The 19,930-nt window shown below is 37.5% G+C and overlaps 1 protein-coding gene across 5 annotated transcripts in view; it reads left to right on the forward strand.

Moving 5' to 3' along the window:
* Positions 1-13,858: 13,858 nt before the first annotated feature.
* Positions 13,859-19,930, forward strand: part of sptbn2 (spectrin, beta, non-erythrocytic 2) — a gene marked incomplete at both ends in the record, with an annotated part of 33,554 nt that continues 27,482 nt past the window's right edge. For 4 of the 5 annotated variants that reach the window (XM_079247950.1, XM_079247951.1, XM_079247952.1 and 1 more), the window contains one exon: positions 13,859-14,015. In XM_079247950.1, coding sequence (XP_079104076.1) covers positions 13,859-14,015 — 157 coding nt within the window. Of the gene's footprint in view, positions 14,016-18,549; positions 18,667-19,930 lie in introns of all 5 variants that reach the window. The other variant, XM_079247949.1, reaches the window with a different exon arrangement.

Below are 19,930 nucleotides of genomic sequence, written 5' to 3' on the forward strand. Positions count from 1 at the left end.
CCCTGCAGCACTGGTCCCAGTTCATCACAAAACGAACATGATCTCTTACGGGAAGCAGATTGTCCTCATGGTCCAACATGTGCTAATCCAAAGCTCCTCAGTCCACTCTTTGAAAAAACACTCACTGCAGAGCAGAAGGCTTGCAAAATTTTTTAACAATCCCAGATTGTCTGAAACAGGTGTTGATAGTGTGTTTTGATACCAAATAATCACAAACATTGTCAGCAATTCATTTGAGGAAGTAAACATATCTTAAGATTTCATGCTGTGACACCAGCATTGCTTTCTATTTGCAGTTTCCCTGTCCTGTCACTAGATTGTACCTACATGCTTTTATTGAAAGCACAACTTGGTTAAATGTTCACATTTTTCTTATTCAAGCATGGACACATGTAAGCAAAGTTGATAAATGAGGGCCTGCGACTCTTAATACAGTTTAACTTTATGCAGAATGAAATGTGGCATTGTATTGCTATAATAAGCAAGATCTTCAATGACAAAAATGTCTGGATGACAACAAATTTTGCTCTGCAATCTAAATAGTTGAGCATTAATGGTGCCTGTAAAGATGTGCAAGTTAAACTAAAAATAAAATTGGTTGTGCTTTTGCATGTTTATGGCTGCGCTGTGCATATTTCCTTTGTTTGGAGAATGACTGCACATGAACTCCAAATGAAACTAAAACCACACTAATGGAAGACGAGATGTAGATGTAACTGGCAGGTGGTGACGGGGGCAGAGGTGATAGAATAATGATGGAAATCTTAAATATCACACATCTGCAGATGGTGTTTTTTTCTTCCTCGATTTTAGCACTTGCCAAAACCAAACTTTTTTGAAGTCTTCCTGTTTATTGTTCATATACTAATGAGCTGGAAGGTCAATACAGTGTCAGACTGCTGGTACAAACCCAAACAGAATACTGTAGTGATATTCTGATCAGATTGAAGTATGTGAAGTATTACACTGGCACAGGCAGTTGCCTACATGACAGTGAGATTAAAAACAAGTATTTTTGTGAACTAACCTGTGCACTCCTGTGCCTCCAGACCATTGCAGATGTTGGCTTATGAACTGTGTTGAGATACCACACGGGATGTTCCCTGGCTCCTAATGTGAGTTTTAAATTTTGAATAATCAAACCACAGGACAGATTTGACTTTTTCTCAGACAATCTTAAAGAAGTTTTTTTTTTTTTTCCATGAAGTGGGTTTGTGTGTATCAATAATGAGTCAGTGCCTTGACAGCAGACAGAACTCTGTGAGAACAGGGTCATGCAGAGAGCCTTTTCATCAATATAAGCCAGATAAAACCTCGAAACTATCACTGCTCATGCATTGCCACATGCTTTTATACTACATCAGCTTTGTATGTTCCAGTTTTTTACTTAGTCACTATTTTGTCAAATAGAAAAATTGCATGTTGCTCTGCAATGATTAGATATGGTGCTGCTGTGCAGTCGACTCTGTCAGTAGTTGTATTAGACTGAAATAAGTCACATCTGGGCTTCACTTTAGCAGTGATTAAAAACATGTAAAGTGTGATCACTTCTACAAGCTGTAGGTCCAAGTACAGGAGTTTTTTGGGTTAGACATTCAGAGTTGGGAGTCACAGCTGATCAGGAGAAGGGAACATTGCGCAGCTATCATGCATGCAATAACGTGGAGCATTTCAGTTATTTTTCTGTTGAAAAAATATTTACAAAGTAAATAACGCAATGTGACATTCAACATATGGTGTTCACTCTAACCTCTGTGTTTTTTTTTTTTAGATTTTAGTTGCTTAGGATGATAAAAATCTCATTGTAACATCTAAGCTTCCCTGCCAGACGCTCCTTAAAGCTCCTGAGAATGTTCCGGCTGCTCACTATGCCAAGACACGCACCTATAAGTAGTTCACTCAAACACACTTAAAAAAGTATCCATAAAATCTAAACTGAGATAGAATTAGTGTAACAGTTTGTGTATTTTATAATAAAATGCCTTTTTATATTGTTTGTAAGTTTTTGACATTGTGTTATGTGGAATTGTGTAGGTAATAAAGTTTTATGCTTATAAATGTGTGTGTGTGTGTAATCTTTGCCTGCTATTCCAGAAAGGCACAAACAGTATCATGTCTGTTTTAGTGTTATCTCAAGGTTTAAAGATATGGGCCACTCTGAAGTGGAGTTTTGGCCTTACCCTATAGATACAGAGAATTTCCTTCTTCTAAATTCTCTGAATCTCTTAATGACATTATGAAATGTCGATGATGGAACCCTTAAATGTGCAGTTCTGGGAAGATTTGCTTGCACACAGTCTTTCAGAGTGTTAGATAATTTGCAATCTTTACTTCTAAAACATACTAACTCTCTGGGTGTCTCTTTGTACCCCATCATAACCCTGACTTGTTGCCAGTTCATCTAATTAGCTGTAATGGGTGTTATTTTCACACACTAAATCACAGTGATATGGTAAACTGAAAAAATTGCCAGACACAATTAAGTAGGTAACACATTAAATGTTACACCACAGCAGAGAAAGTAGTTCAGCATGTCCAAGGCCTTTCTGCAATATCAAAATACAAATACTCAGTGCCACGAAGATAACCCCCCCAAAAAATGACAACATCCCCTTTGCCCATGACGTTATTGGACAATGTTTTCTTTAAGGCACAAGGTCTGCTTTTAAACCAGCAGCAGCATTTGCTTCACATTTTCTCTAGTGTCCTTCAGTCCTTGGTGAAATTAGTCTGCTGAATCAGGATCTCAGTAAAAAAAATTGTCAGTTTTTCTGAGTGCAAATTTACTGCATAACAGGCACTTGTGTTACAATTGCAGCTAAAAGAGAGCGTCAATGCCAACGAAACACTCAACGAAAATTCAAGAACTACACCAACGACTCAGCAGAACTTTTTCATGACCACTAACTACTTATAATGAGTAGCATGCTGTTTCTGAAGTGTTCATCCCTCCCTAAGAGACCCATCATCCCATAAAGCCTTCACCACTACCACTTTGTTGGCTAAGCTAGCTACACCCATACTCACAAATACTGTACACACCCAGCAGGAACACCAAATACTCCTAAATGTAATTTATCCTCGTTTGGGTGATTTTAAGTAAATGTCAACTGGTAATGAATGATCATATCTTCTAATTCAGCTGCCGTAACCACAGCATTACTATGGGGTTGCTAAGAAAAGCACAGGGAAATACACTAATCCCAGTCTGGAGGATTCTCGCATGAGGACCCTGAATGGCTTTATGAATAACCCAGATCTTGATGACTTGCTTTATATGACACACCAGCCAGGTGCTGCATTGAGTCTCAGGAATAATTTAGAGCAACTGTTGGAAATACAAAATTAAAAAAAAAAAAAAAAAAAAAAAGAAAATGAATGGAGGAAAATGTCAAGACATGGTGGATATTAGGGTTTAGACTGGTAAAAAAAAAAAAAATCTTTGGATCTTTGGGTCAGTTCCAGTGGATCAGTAGAATGCAATGATGTTTGGTGTATATATATATATATATATATATATATATATATATATATATATATATATATATATATATAGATATAGATATAGATATAGGTATAGATATAGATAGATAGATAGATAGATAGATAGATAAAATTTAATATTTATGTTTTAACACCAGGGACAGCACCACACATAATCTTTCCTCAGCTTCTATTGCTAATATTGAAAATGTGTTTCCCACGTGACTGTGAAGAGTCAGAAATCCACCCACACACCCATCCACCTACTCCACCACCCCCCACACAAACTACCATCACCACATCCACTTTTTTCTTTCTTCTCCCTGTTGAACAGCACAGGGAGCAGGAGTCAGTGAGGTACGGACGGCCCCTTGGATGCTTGGCCGAAGAGAAGGAGGGGGGAGAGGCTGCTGCGGATATCCGTCTCGTACCTGCCACAGAAAAAAAGGGGTTCTTCTCATTGCCTATATTTTTGTCTTCCCCCATGACCGTTTTTGTGCGAAGGCGACTGTAGCTAACCGGAGTGTGGTTTCGTAACGCGCTGCTATCGATGCAGCGCGGAGGAGAGGGCTTTTTTGGAGGATGCGGACATAAAGGAAAGACGTTATCAGCGTCACCTGGGATGTTTTAACCGTTCAATTTCGAATTAGCATAGCCGCGCGCGTGGTAGCAAAGAGAAATATTTTTCATGTCTTGGTGAAACGCATCACATAGCGACGCGATAGATATATTATCAACAACCTCTTTACCAGAAGACAGAAAAATAAGTGGTAAGTTGGATTTTTTTTCTTTTGCCCCCGGTTTTTTCCACCCTTTTACTCTCCACTACAAGCAGGGTCCCTATAATAACAAAGGTAATGAGAGAGGAGTCTGATATTCAGGTGACTGCTGTTAGCTTGCTCCTGCTATTAGCTTTTTAAGTCAGCGGGGAGCATATTATATCGCATTTTTGATCATGGTAGAGAAGATAAATGCACACATATATTTCTGAAATGTTAGCTGCCTGGTTGAGGAATGTATGACAGCAACGCCTTACGTTAGTTATTGGTAGCCATCTCACTGTATGCCTGTCTCTTCTCCCCTTTGTTTGAATCGATGTCAAGCGCAGCCACATTTTATCTGCGTGTTCTGTGCAGCCAGCCTGTGGATCTCTGATTCTGCATCTTCTACTAAGCCCACCAAACCTTGTTGCTTGCTTTCCCCCCTTCCCATCAGACCATGATATGCTACAGTGATGGCATCTTTTAAAGCTGCAGGTTTTCTTTCCCTTTCCATTTCTTAACACGCGGTGGGTTGTGTAGTTATGTTATGATGGAACCGAGATTTATGCTGCATGTCTGGCCTAGATTGTGAGTCATAGCAGAGATGCATCAGGTAAAAGTATGTTAAATTGGGCCCTTCCCCCCCTTTATTAATTTTTTAAAATTAGTATAGAAAACAAATAATTAAAAACAGACTTGTGGATGCCTAGTTTTGTTATGTACAACTTTGCCACATTGCTGTTAACAATTTAACACAGTACCTCATATTTAGATTACCCAGAACTGACTTTACTGACCACCACGTGCAGAACCACGTTTTTCATTCAGAAAAATAAGTGATAAATTAGTAAAATACACATGAGGAGTTAGATATTCATATAGAGAAGTGGTTTTTTATGATGTCCAGTGTGTTCAAGGACTGCTAGTTGACTTCTTTCTGATGATTTTATTCAAACTACATGGGAGAATCAGAAAGACAGATCTGACAATATGAATAATTGTGAGACAAGAGTACCAGCATGGTGCTTAACAGCTGAATTTGGGCCAGAGCAGCCTGTAAGGAAATAGTTCAGCATATTTAAAGAACACTGATAAGGGTAATATCTTTATAGTGAAACGAAACTTGTGGTGCTTTTATGGTGAGATGGTCACATTGCTCATTGTAAAGTAAAATAAAAATGGTTTAATGCAACACTATAAGGTTTTATTTAACTTTATGTTCAATGACTGTTTTTTTCTTTTTACAGAGGGTGGGATAAAAATATTGTTATGATAAAGTTATATGTAGTTTGCCTTTTCTTACTGTCCCATATACCGCATGTGACCTGGAATCTGATTAGTCTGTATGGAAAATTGAGCTAGACCAATATCCCTGTTAAATGGATTTTTTTAATTTAGTTGTGTAATCTTATTAATGAAGACAGCCACATAAAAAAAAAATTACTTCATTACAGGGCCTTGTTGCTTGTCATTTTGTGATTATCCTTGTTTATTGCTTTTATTTACTAATATATGTATATTTATATGCTTTAAAGACCCTCTGGTTGAAGGAAATAATATAACAGCCTTGCTGCAGAAAAGCCATAACTTTATATTAAACATGTGGGATCAGCCTTTTCAATGACAAAGCAAGGAAGCAACATGATAAAAAGCTGTAGACCAGCTTAGGGGTTACCTATACAGTGCAGACATGTTTATGCAACAGTACTAAAGAAACATTAAATTTTGTAATTTTGACTGATAGAATAAGCAGACTAACGTGCTTAATTTGGCTTGATTTATTGTTAGCAACAATACATCATAATTACTGCTACTTTACAAATCCCCAAATCACAAGTTTAACTTTACTGCATCTATGTGTTAGACATGAAACACTGATCAGGTCGATCAGTGAGGCAACATAAATTAATGCCAAGTAAATTACCTGCAAATTTCATTATGACAGTTTTAATGAAGACACACTGCTATAACATTGCTCATTATTTGTTTAACTTTTCAGTATTACTGACCTACATCTGTTCTTAAATTTGTTGTGTAACATATAAAAATTTCCCTGCCACAGCAAGTATATGCTTTGTTTAAAGAATTTATTGAATGAATCAATTTGGTATTGAATGTGTATGTAATCTGGAATTGCACCACTAGAGGGTAACAGAAAGACTTTTCCTTGTTTTCCAACTCCAAGTTATGCTGGAGGATTTTCCTGGGTTGAAGGTTAGAGGAATCCACATACAGTATTTTTTTAATAATTAATAACAGTATCCCCATTGGGGATAGCCATATTGCCTCCAGGGCAGTTGCTGTGACATGACTAAATGAAATATGACGGAAAATAATTGATGTGTAATTGTGCACATTTGTACATTTGCTTTTATCAAGCGAACGTTATTGAGTTCCAAAAAAAGAGTATGATTTAGAAGCCCTGTCTGGTACCAAACTGACCTGTCAACTGTAAATGTAGAATGTAGGCTGCAAAGTTGCAAGAAAGTGAAAGTATAATGTCTGTCATACAAAGTTGAACTTTTTGGAATCACAAAAATAAGCAAATGCACAGAAGTCCTGAAAATGCATTGTCTACTTTCCTCCTGCATTTTTAATAGGGTGAAAAAAAAAGTTAGTGATAAGACAGAGCAACATAACCATCGAAACATGTATCTGTTGAAGTATTCAATCCATTTTGTGGCGGTTATAGCTCTGTATGCTTATTTATACCATTTGAAGAAAAGATAATTGAGTCAACCTCTGAGCAGTTGTCTGTTTTCTTAAATCCGATCTCAGAAGTGATATCCAAGCCTGTACAACTCATTCACCTAAGTGCTGCCTATATGGCCAACATTTTATAACAGAGATGCTTAAAAGAAAGGTTTATGTTTTTAATGATCTAACTAAAATAAACAAATATAAATTTTGTGTTCAAATGTCTTCTTTCTTTGGTGTACTCTGACAATAAATTACAAAACATTGGTGTGCTAGCTTGTTTGGTCTGGACTTGTGGACTTCTTTGTTTGGTTTAGAACATAATTACAGACGGGAAACTCTGCAGAGTATGCAAAGCTAAAATTTGGTCTGACTAAATACTGGCCACAGTCCAGATCAAAGTAAACCTTGATTTGTGGTTCAGTGTGAAAACATTTTAAGGATAGTTCAGATATTTAGCCTTTTCATATGAAGTTATTAATTCTTTTTTTTTTTTTCACCATAAACCAGAAATAAGAAATATGGATAACTGGTAGAATTTGAGGAAGGGAAATCAGTTCATGCCATACTTGGTAAAAAAAAAAAAAACTCGATCACTTTTGTCGCATAACAGCTTTTAAGAATAGCTTGCAGTCTTGGGTTTGGTTTATGTGGCAGTGCATGCACACATTTTTTAAGATGACAACTAATTTTAAGGTGATTGTAATAAAATCTTCCCCAAAAATAGTAATCAATGCAGAGCTAATCATAGCTTTTAAACTAAGTAATAATATTAGTAACAAATGAAGTTTTATTAATAACAAAATGAAAGAGAAAAAAAAAAGGTGACAGTAAGATCATTTTTTTTTTGTTGTGAAGAAAATGTATTGCTTCAGCTTTGTCTTATAAGAAAAACTGCATTCAAATACATATTGGAAATACTATTTGGAAAGTTCGTACACACTGATTGAGGACACTAATATGAAGCTTAATGGGTGGAAATATTTCACTTTTTACTCAATGTGCAACTTCAGTAACTTTACGGTCTGGGGTTTCCATTGTATTTTGCGCTTCATAATGTGCCACACATTTTCAGTCACAAGCCGCACTGTTGTAACATGTGCAGGATGTTGGTTGGCATTATCTAACTGGAACAAGCAGAGATGTCCCTGGAAAAAAAACATTGCTTGGATGCAGCTTATGTTGCTCCACAACCTGCATGTACCTTTCAGCATTAATGGTGCCTTCAGAGTTACCCATGCCATGGAGACTAGCATACCGCCATACCATCACAGATGCCGGCTGTTGGACTCTGAAAACAATAGTTTTTGTCCTTTTCCTCATTGGCCCAGAGGACATGACATCCATGATTTCCAAAAACAATTTGAAATGTGGACTCATCAGACCACAGACCATTTTTCCACTTTGCATCAGTCCATCTCAGATGATTTCGGGCCCAGAGAAGCCAGCAGCATTTCTGCATGGTGTTGATATATAGCTTTGGCTAGGAGAATTATAACTCGCACTTGTAGGTGTAGTCACAAACTGACAATGGTTTTCTCAAGTGTTTCTGAGGTAATATCCTTTACACATTGATTACAGTTTTTAATGCTGTGCTGCCTGAGGGATCAAAGCGCATGAGAATTCAATGCTGGTTTTCAGCATTGGAGCTTACATGCCTAGATTTCTCCAGATTCTCCTCATCTTTTGATGATATTATGGACTGTAGATAATGAGATCTCTAAATAATTTGCAATTGTACGTTGAGAAACATTGTTCCTAAACTGCCGACCTATTTATTCATACAGTTGTTCACAAAGTGGTGAACTTTGATCCATCGTTGCTTCTCAACAACAGACCCTTTTCGGGATGCTCCCTATATACCTAGTCATAACACTCACTTCAGTCAACCTGTTAACCTGTGGATGGTCCAAACAGGTGCTTTTTGATCATTCTTTTGCTGCCACTGTCCCATATTATTTGTAAAAAGAAAAACAAAAAAAACAATAAGGTTTATCAATTTTAACATTAAATATTTTGTCTTTGTAGTGTATTCAATTGAATATAGGTTAAAAAGGATTTGTAACTAATGGAGTGCTGACTGAGGGATTTCAAAGGTCACAGGTTATCTGTGGTTTTTTTTTTCCTTTTTTCTCCAGCCTGGCTGAGACTCAGAAGAGGTGTATTTTGAGCATTCCTCAAATTTCAGTCTTTTGTTGCCCCTGTCCAGTGTTTCTGTAATGTGTTGCAGGCAAATTAAATCTGAGTTAATATTTTGGGGAAAACAATCCCCCAAAAACAAAGTTTATCACTTTGAACCTAAATATCTCATCTTTGTAGTGTCTTCTGTGGAATATAGGTTAATAAAGATTAGCAATTAGTTTAGTTTTTGTTTTACACAACACCTCAACATTGTTTAAGATTTCTATATTGTCAGTTATTATGGGAGCATTTTTCTTTTTCTACTATGTTTTAAGGATATTTGGTATTTATGTATAAAATTAGCCATTTTATTTTAAAAAGTGAAAATCAAGAATTTAACTTAATAGATGTAAAATACAATAATTTTTAGAAATAGCAACTTCATTTGAAATTATTCTGCTGTATTCAACAGCACTGATCCCCAAAACCAAAATAACATGTCCATATCAGCGTGTTCAGGACATATTGGTCACTTGAGTGTTTGATGAATGTCATGCTACAGGTCAACAAAGGACCTCTGCTGTCCTATTCAGCAGTGCATTCAGGCTAGGATCAGCAGCCTGTGGAGGGGGCCTCTGATGCATATGTGCCTCTGGCTGCCTCATCTCTGCAAACAGGAAAGGCTTGAACGGTTGGCCTCAACTCTGTGCTGACTCTTTCATTGTGCCGGGCCAGTTTGGTGTAGAAGGCTTTGTGCTCTGCTTGTTGAGAGTCCATCGCCCCACGCTTTGGGCACATGTGCATCACAGGCAGCTTGATTTGGGGCAGTACATCTCAGCTTGAACTCATGATGCTTTGTTTATGTGAAGCTCATTGCTGCTTTACACTCATACAATATTTTTTTGTGTGATTTAAAAAAAAAAAAAAAAAAAAAAAAAAGTTGATAGACAAAATTGTATTTTAAGTTTAGTATTGAAGTCATCATTTTTGTGTTTTGAGTACTATTATTGCATTGTAGCATTTGGAAATAGCCAGGGCCATATCTCCTTTGTTTGGGATAACAGGGAGTAGTTTGTGTATTTGTGTGTCTGTCCTATTCCCCTGATGCACATTGGCTGTGTGGCTGGTTAATGTGCACAGGCCTAATTCCCTGTGGGTGTCTTGATTGTGTACTCTGTTTCTCTCCTTTCTCTATTCCTCTCTTCCCTATTAGAGGGTGTAGTGACAAACACACCAGCTGGGTGAAGGGCTGCAGCCCTGGGAGAGAAGGGGGGGTGGTGGTGAGTGAAATAGAAAGATGTGACGGTGCTGCCCATCATGCCACTGGCTCTGCCCCGTTTTCTTAACCAATGTCATACTATTATATGTGATAACCAAATGCTTTCTGAAGTGAGTGGCTGGGGTTTGGCCTTGAGGCATCTCTCTGTGCCCCACTTTTATTCTTTCCTTTTTTTTCCAGTGGCACTATTTTATGAACAGTCAAATTTGTAATAGATGCCCCGCCTTCACATTTTGTATTGAGAAATAATAGTGTAGCATATTTGCAAAGGTTGCTTCTTGTGTTACACCAAGGCCTCGTCTTGTTACCCAGCTTGAGGGTGATTTATACAGTACAGCAAGTATATAATCCTTACATTTGTCAATTTCTCCCAAGTGTTCCGTCTGTTTACACAGCCCTAAATTTTTGTAGAAATATTAATCATATATTATTCTTTTATGTTAATTTTGTTTTCATTGGTCTTGGAAGGGTTTAGACAGTAATTATTTAGATAGAGGCAAATTGAAATATTAAGAATACATAACTAAAACATGTTTTCATCACATTATTGTATTTCTTGTGCTACATATGGAATTAGGACTTTAGGGGATTTTCTTTTAGAACATGTTTCATGCCCCTCTTTTGTGCCACATCTGTTCTCCCACCTGTTTTGTGGGGAGATTTTTTTTTCTGTTACAATGTGTGGTTAAACTGTTGAAGCTTTAAGTTTTATTATCTGAAGGTTTGTTGGTCAAAAGTTTTTTGCGATAATATTGCTTAAAGATTCAGTGTCGAGTTACACAGTTAAGACCACCTTTCTTCTTCTTACTTGGTCTCTGTCTGGTCTTTGGGGAGGTGATTGCATATCAGTCATGCTAGCACGATTGAAAGTGCTAATCTCACCTATTTTGTGTGCTGAATGCTGATATACTACATACTTAAATGCTTAGTGGGTGTATTTATATGTATGGCTTTTAAAAGCACTTACAAAATTTGGTGAAAAAGCTGTTGGTGGCTGGGTGTGATAGGTCACCTCAGCTCTCGTGTGAATCTTTTTTTATTGGGTGTGCTCGTATGTGTCTTTTGCACTTTGTTGTGTGTTGGAGGATAAATACAATATCATAGTAGGTCAGGGGATTGTTTGTCTGATTCATTGAGAAGTGATTAGTGCAGACACTGAGCCGAGCCTCTTCCTACTCATAAGGGGAGGATTGCCACTATCGGACTCTTGTGACCTCATGGGTTTTGTTTCCTGCCAACCCCCACCCTGAATCACTCCCAGACAGATTGCTGTTGACAGTGTCATTTTTTGGCTCTTGGTTACATTATTATCAATTTCTTTTGTAAAATAACTCAGGATTCCAGATGTTATTAAAAAAAATCATAATACACACGTGCACTATTATGTACTGGGGTGCCAGTAAGTGATGGGGTGACAGGTCAGAGGGAAATGTGGAGGTGTTATTTAGCCTTCTTCTCTAATCCCTGCCTTTAGTTTCTATTCCCAGCCACTTCTTAATCTTACACTAATGGGATTTGTTGAGCTTTATTTTTCTTTCCTTTTTAATAGCTACCAGATATGTGACTTCTTTCACTTCTTTACATCCACAATTGTACTTTTGGACTTGGGATTGTTGGGACCATCATGTTCTTTGTGTTTAAACTTGTTTCAAACCCTAAGTATAATAAAGTTTATAACTATTATAGTTCTAGTAGCACATTTTTCTAAGAAATGATAAATATTAATGTTAAAATAGTTTGTAAGCCAGCTGCTTCCCTTGGAAAGAATGATTTTAGCAAATCAATTACTGATGGCTTTCATCCTGGTAATTCTCTGCTGTCGTCATGCTGTTGAGTTCAGTTTGAGGACAATAAAAGTATTCGTAAATACCACCATCCTTTCACAGAATACATAATTTAGATAACCAAATTCATTTCAGACATAATTGACACAATTTATGTTTAGAATTAAACTTTCAACAAATTTACATGAAATTTTACAATAGGATGCATTTACCGCTTAATCCCTTACCTAAAACAGAAACAATCCACCGATTTGTCTGCTTCGATCCTTTCTCTGTCCTTTCCATATCCTGTCTCTATAATCAGCCAAAGCCATCAGACACAACAAAAAGATAAAATAATAGGTATTAACAAACTGACTACTCAACCATGTCCATTAATCTAGTCAATGCTTTTAAGTAAAGGCTCTCAGATAATGGGTCTCCTGGGTAGGGGGGTTTAATCTCAGTGTATGCCCCCCCCCCCCCCCCCCCCCCCCCCCACATTGTATGCCAGTAAATGAAGGTGCAGGCAGGATCTTTCTTGTTATTGGCTCTTAGCTAATAGAAAGTAATTTTTTTTAATAAAACCACACAACTGTGACATCCACAGCATTTACTAAACATGTGTTCAGATTGGTGTAGGGTTTTAACTGGATCACTATGAAAGTTAAATACTTTCTTGTACCCCGCTGCCGGTGCTGCTCTTGGTAAAGCTTCTGGTTATTTTATGTTTGTGTAAAGCTGAGGAGTAATCCTTTTTTTCAATGAGTTAAATTCACTCTTTTGTCATCAGTGGCCTGTGATATGTACACATCTATTACTCACCATATGAGCTTGTTTCTTGTGTATTTATTCTTTAATAAATGCTCACACATCAACATTAATTTAGAAAATTAATTAAAAAATTAGGCAAGATACATTTTCTTTTGGCTAAAATTGACTTCAGAATGCATGTAGTATTTATTGCTGCAATAATAGCTAACCTTTTAATAGTAATAAGATGCAGAATTAAAACACAACAGGATATTGACATGTCTGGTCGTGACGCAAAGACAAGGACTTGACCTGTGGGTTATTGACCACTTTGGGGTCTATGTATAAACCCTTTAATGTTCACACTAAGAAAATGCCATAGAAAAATGTTCCCCTGCATTTTCCTGTTTGTTTTGGACATTAAAGTAGTACTGCTGATTTCCACTGCATACTTTTTTAAATGCATTTATTTTTTCATTATAAAAGTCTTCTGCAAATAAGAACAGGCACTATTTGGAGACTCATTAACATATTGTTGCAATTTTTAATAATGCACAAGAAAAGTGTGGACCAAAATTGTGCTGTGTGCTGTCAACACTCAGTAAAATCCTAGGATACTGTAGATACCCAGCCTTACAGGATCATCTTTTTTTTTTTTTTTTAATTGTTCGCTGACCAACTGACTCGCTGACAGTAGCTGACTTATCTCAGTTTTGTGGCAGTTGTACTGTCCAAACTAACATTTGCATACAACTGTCATTTCAGTGCATTAAGTGAAGTGCAGCTGGATGCTGTGTTGAGAGACTGTCTGATGTGCATCATTTTGCTTTTATTGAAATAGAAAGTTTCTCCAATTAAATATTTCAAACTTTAGCTCAGAAACACTTGTGAATCCTGTAGTATTATGTAATGTTGTCTTCCAGCTGTCACTGACTTAGGATGGTTTTCTGTTTCTATTTCTGCTTTGTAGGTTGAATGTGTTTTCCTTTTGCCTTGACACCATGAGCACAATCTCGCCAACGGACTTTGACAGCTTGGAGATCCAGCAGCAATATAATGACATCAACAACCGCTGGGACCTGGCAGCAGAGACTGACTGGGATAATGAGAACAGTTCAGCACGTCTTTTTGAGCGCTCCCGCATTAAAGCCCTTGCAGGTATGTTACACCTCAGACCACATCAATGTACATGTTTGCTAGTCAAATGTGCCAATAAAACTTTTTAGTCATAGATTAATGGTAATAGTTAAGTAGCTCAAACTAGCTTTTTCTTTTATTATGATAAGTTTATTGTTGGAATATCTTTGTCTTTTCTGTTCCATTATATTTCACCCAGCTGAACTTGGGGATATAAATTATGTAATGATCTAATATTAAACACAGAAAGTTGTTGTCGTCGACTCCCCCCCCCCCCCCCCCCCCCCCCCCCCCCCCAAAAAAAAAAAAAAAAAGACTGGCAAGCAAATTTGTTCTAGCTTCATCACTGTATAGTTTTAGAATACCATTTATTCATTTTCTGTAGTGGGGTTTCTGGAGCCCATTCCAGTTGCTACATGTTAAAACTTGGATTTAAATTTAATAGTTAAGGAGGCAAATTTGAGAAAATTTTGTATTTTGTTACAAACACTGTCACTTGTATCGTTTTGTGTTAATTCTTTGTTATAAATTTAGAGTCACTAATAAATCTTTTTGCGGTTTTTGTAGTTAGTTTTGCCAGTTGACGTGGGGAAAAAAATGTGAACATTATTTTAATAAAATTTACACACAACAGAATTTGACACCATTTTTTCTTTGTAACATCAATATTATTTATGCAAACAGAGCATCTGTGATTTTATGTCCTCCAGTGTAAGACAAATAGTTTGTTTTTTTCCTAATTATAATTACCTGTCATTCCTGTTTAGGTTTGTAGGGTATCCTTTTAAAATGTCATAAAATATACAACAGAGCCTTTAGAAACTGTCATCAGTTGAAACAAAACTACAAATCTACCAATATTGTGTAAAATCTAATTGGGTTCTATACTGGGAAAGAGATGTGATTCTCTTCTGTCCCAGTAGGCACAAGTTTCTCTTTATAGGGCAAGACCGAAATACCTTCAAAAGGAGGACAAAGCTGTCAGCTGTATATATCAGTTTACCAAGGAGCAAATTTGGTCAGGCATATTTGTTTCTTAGATGGTTTGTTAGTGCGAAGTCCCTCTACATCAGCAATCATTTGGCCTCACTAAAAATGTGGTTTTATTAAGTTATACTGTTACACTTTATAGATTAACATCCATAACTCGCTCTTAACTTGCTAGTCTACCCACAACAGTCTATATATGTGTTTTAAGTTATTTACCTATCTGGCTTTGTTGGAAGGTTGGTAAGGCGACTAAATTGAAAATGACAAAATCTTTGTTTTTTCCCCCCTCTCTTTTTTTGTTTGTTTTCCTATGTAGGATGTTGAAGTGCACCTGTTTCATGTTGTAGATAAAGATGACTATTATAATAAGCAGGTTGCAGTCTCTTAAAGAGTCCAGCAGATGGAACCAACAGGCAGTCACTGAAACACGCACACGCACGCAGGTTTACACACACACACACACGCGCACACACAAACACACAGGGAGCAGCAGGCACATGCAATGGAAGATGTTTGTGCACCACTTCAGTCAAAGTATTTCTGAAAGATAAACCTCATTTCACTTCCAAATGAAGCTGTATCTTCATGCCTATGGAAAATGCGTCGCGTTACTAAATGCATACACATTGTATTGGGCTTAAGCATCTTTGAATTACTGTCAAGTAATTATGTTACATTGTGCTGCAATGTGTGTTATGATAGAAATTGCACAAGTCTTATCAGAAAAGTCTGTGTGCGCGTGTTAAAACACTGTAGTGTGAATGCCTATGATACCATCTTCATGAAACAAGTGGGGACTTGATGTTCACATTCTTTTACGAGCTGTAGCAGCTTTTCCCCCAGGCCCAGGCTCCTGCCCAATTCTTTACAGCAAATCTGCGAATGTGAAGCCATTCTGCAAGGTGCTTCTGGTTTACACTTTTTTCTTTGCTTTCGTGTTTCTGTTTTTCGTCTTTAGAACCATCAGCTTACTTCCTAATTTTACACCTTTGAAATGTTGGAATAACTTTGCTTGTAATGTGATAAGAGGATGGGCCATTTGGTTTCTAGCTAAGATCCTGTCCTTTGCCAAGATGATTGTAATTTGCATCATTAACAGTTTATCTACTCTCCTGTATAGGTAGCACCCTGTGCAATTTTGCATATTTAAGCCACACCTTGCTCGAGTCAAACAGTTATCTGTATGTCCCTGTGGAAGTTCTCGGTAGGAAAGAGCAAAGCTATTCGAGTCACCTGGGTGCTGTAAATTTCCATTCTTTAAAATGTATGCACCTCCAAAAACATATAGGATCATGAGACATGGGGAGTCAGTGATAATTTGACACAATTAGATCATACCTTGTGAATGCAATGTGTATATGCAATAAATTAAGAAATATAAAATTTGTATTTCTTGGAGTCTTGGAATTCTCACAATGAGTCAACCCTTCTTACTCACTGGGATAATTTCCCTTTACACCAGATACTTGCTTGCATTCAATGGTCCATCCTTCTGTCCTCCCTTGGGCTGTCAGAGGGGGATCGGCTGAGTTGTTGATAAAATGAACACTCATAGCAATAGATTTTTCCATTTTTCCCCTGTCATAGTGCTTACTCCCCCAGCTGCTTCTGTCTTTTCCTCCTCCTCATCTGGGTTCGTTCACCACACCACACTTCCATTTGTCGTCATTAATTCCTGCTTGCTCAATGTGAAAGTTTCTCACATAATTCAGTTTGACAGATTTTTTCCTTGACATTTAGGTGTACGCAAGATTCATTAAGTTAATGTTAACTTCCTTCGTTGTTTATTTAAGATTTGATCAAAACTTGCTGTGGTTAGTATATGGAGAAACTGCACTAATTTAATATGTTTAAAGCATGTGGCAAACACACAGGCCTGCTACAGTGCCACATTTGTGTCTCAAGTTAGATGGGGTTGTGTTTGATATATGCCCTACAGGATGCTAAACAGGTATTACTTTGATCAACTTGTTTTCTCACTGTATGTGTCCATAACATAGCCTCTGTTCCCCAGAAGGAAGGGTGTCCTCTTCAGATCTCATTAGTCCACTTCCCCTCCATAAACATGCTGTCACTGAAGGCCTGGGGCATTTGGTCCTCTAATGAGCTCCATCCAGCTTATGCCAGCTCATCAGAATCAACACAGATCTGAAAATAATTGGATTTTTACCACTGCCCCCTGACCAGATCAAAAAGCCACCAACTTATGAGAGGTTATGACCTCAATCCTCAAAATGTTTATTGTTCTGGGTAATTTTTGTCCTTACATTAAGAATTTTATGCCTTTGACAAATATATTCAACATGCATTTAGAATCTGCCCCTAACACACAGTTCCTGTTTGTCAGAAGTCTGGCTATGTCATGCATGCAGACTTGCTTGAGAATCTGAAATTTGCAATGAAATAATGTTCTGTTGGTTCAAAAGAAGAAAGGAAAAAATTATGATAGTATACTTTTACAATTTGGTCATGCCTGGCATTATTGCCACACTTTTCTTATTGAGACATTCTTAGGATGCTTATAGATGTTATAAGATATAAGACCTTAGATGTGTTAAAACTGTTTATTTCTATCAATGAGTTGAATGCCAAATAATGGCTCCTTTACACCTCCACCGCCTGCCAACCATCTGACGGGCAAACAAATACACGCTCAGAACAGTTCAGATCTCATCAGGCAAGAAAGTGCTCATTGTATTTTTAAGACTTACTCAACCACTTCCTTCCTGCAATGCCTTGCTGTGAGGCAGCCTCTATGTAAAGAGAGGAGGAGATCAAATGCTTCCTCGAGTGAAAGAAATAGAAAGATAACTTCACAGAGATAACATTGTTCAGGCTGATGGTGACTTTCATGATGAACACTCTAGATAGGCCACACCCTGCTGCGCACTGGAATTAAGGTGGAGTTGGATAATCCACCTGAAGCTATACTGCACAGAGGGGCCTTAATGGTTTAGTCCACCTCTTTACCTCCTCCCTCCCCTGCCACAGCCTTCTTCCTCTTTGCTCCTCCCTTGAACACACCTTATGCAAATGGCACAGTTTTCAGACAGGACAGCAGGCTTTGTTTACACAGCTATCCAACCGTGGCTGGTTAGCTCGCGGTGCAGTGCTCTGCTTCCACACATGCATGTTCAGAATTTGGAGGGAAGGAGTACTCAAGATTTTTTGCTCAAACCGCAAGGCAGCAGGAGTCTTTTACTTCGCCTAAAGGCCACAAGTGTGGTGAACAGAAAGAGAGAGAACATTTTGTTCCTCAGTTTCCTTTGAAATTATTCTTTGAAAAAGTAAAATATTTCAGCCTTGCTATTCACTGCTTTGTTTTCATTGGACAATGGTGGACAAACAGTAGATGAGGAGAGCAGCATTTTTAAGCTTGTGTTTTGTGCCTTACTGAGGAACAGCAGGAAATCTAAAACAGGAGAATATACCAAGACATTTTGGATGCACTGGAACACCCTCTAAAGGAACTGACACCTTTTTGAAGTTGTGCCGGCAGTGTTATGCGGGAAAACTTAAACTTATTTTTCCATCTTTGAGAGGACTATTTATCAAAGAGATTCAGGAGAAGCAACAATGGAGTGGGACCACAGGGACCGAGAGCCCTGCTTGTCCCCAGCAGCATTTGTTAACCAGGTGCAATACTCTAATATCCTAGAAGGAAGATTTAAACAATTGCAAGGTAAGATTCACATTGGTTTGTCAGTTTTATCAAAAGGTAAATGTTTATTGTAAATATTTAAAGGTTTAGTGAGCATAGACAATGTTCGAAAATCCTATTGACATTCATATTTTAGAGTTTTAAGCACCGAAGTGTGTAGCTTATATAAATGGCTGTAAATAAAAAAAAAATAAAAAAAAAAAGAGAAAAACATTTAACTGTTTGGGAGTTCACAACATACCATATAATTCATATTCACATGCTGCATATGCTGGCTATGGAAATATTTGATAAAATTAGGCCGATGGCAAGACCTACTGTTAAAGCTGGTGCTTTGGGATGTACGAGTCCCAAACACTTTAACATTTTCTGGCATTAATCATTTGTGGGAATTGTTCCTCTCTAAGTTCTCGGACATTTCTGAGCTGTATGTGGAGCGAAATTAGGATTCTCATTGTACACACACAGTAGGCTTCAGCTCAGATCTAAAGCAGGCAGGCAGTCTGGCACCTGATCACTTGGCCACCTGTCCTCTCTTATCTTATTACAATACACTGCTCTGTCTTTGACCAAAGCTTGAGAAGGCTGTAAGTTTCTGCACACAGAAATCACAGAGGCTTTAGACGTAGGAAATGCTGTGGTAACTGGAAAATTTTGGAAGATCACTTTTAAGGGAATTTTATACCCTTCTAAACTGAATTTATTTCATATTTAACAGGAGTGTTAATGTTGAGCTTTTAAACTTCATAAACCTCAAGTTTTAGATAAGATTGCAAAAAGGTTTTGTTTGTTCCCTATTACCTGTTAGATATTTAAGTATTTTCCTGTGGCCTTTTTTTTTTCTTTTTCTGAGACATAAACTTCATTCCCACAGGTCACAAGGCAGTAGGTGAAGTATTTGTAATAGCTTAGTGTGTGTGTGTGGGGAGTAGTGGATGAAAATCGCATGTGAGTAAGTACTGTGTTTCAAATCAGTCTTTCACTTGCTTCCGGTCCCTCCCCAGTTTCTATTTATGATGACAAGCAGTCTTCAAGTTAACCGTTTGGAGGAAAACTATATTTTTGCATATATAAGATTTTCATCCTTTATCACTGATGGTATAATTTTCCTTGACCGGGGATTAGACCCACATAGAAGATGCTATCTTGTTCATGAAACATATACAAGTTTTACAACGTTTTCAGAGTCAGTCATGCGACCTTCTGCATAAAGAGAGGCACATACCGTCACTTTGTTTTTAACTTGTTTTGCAACTAGAACCTAGAACTCACTGCATAATCTTGA

The sequence above is a fragment of the Telmatherina bonti genome, assembly GCF_933228915.1.
Source record: "Telmatherina bonti genome assembly, chromosome: 10".
NCBI lineage: Eukaryota > Metazoa > Chordata > Actinopteri > Atheriniformes > Telmatherinidae > Telmatherina > Telmatherina bonti.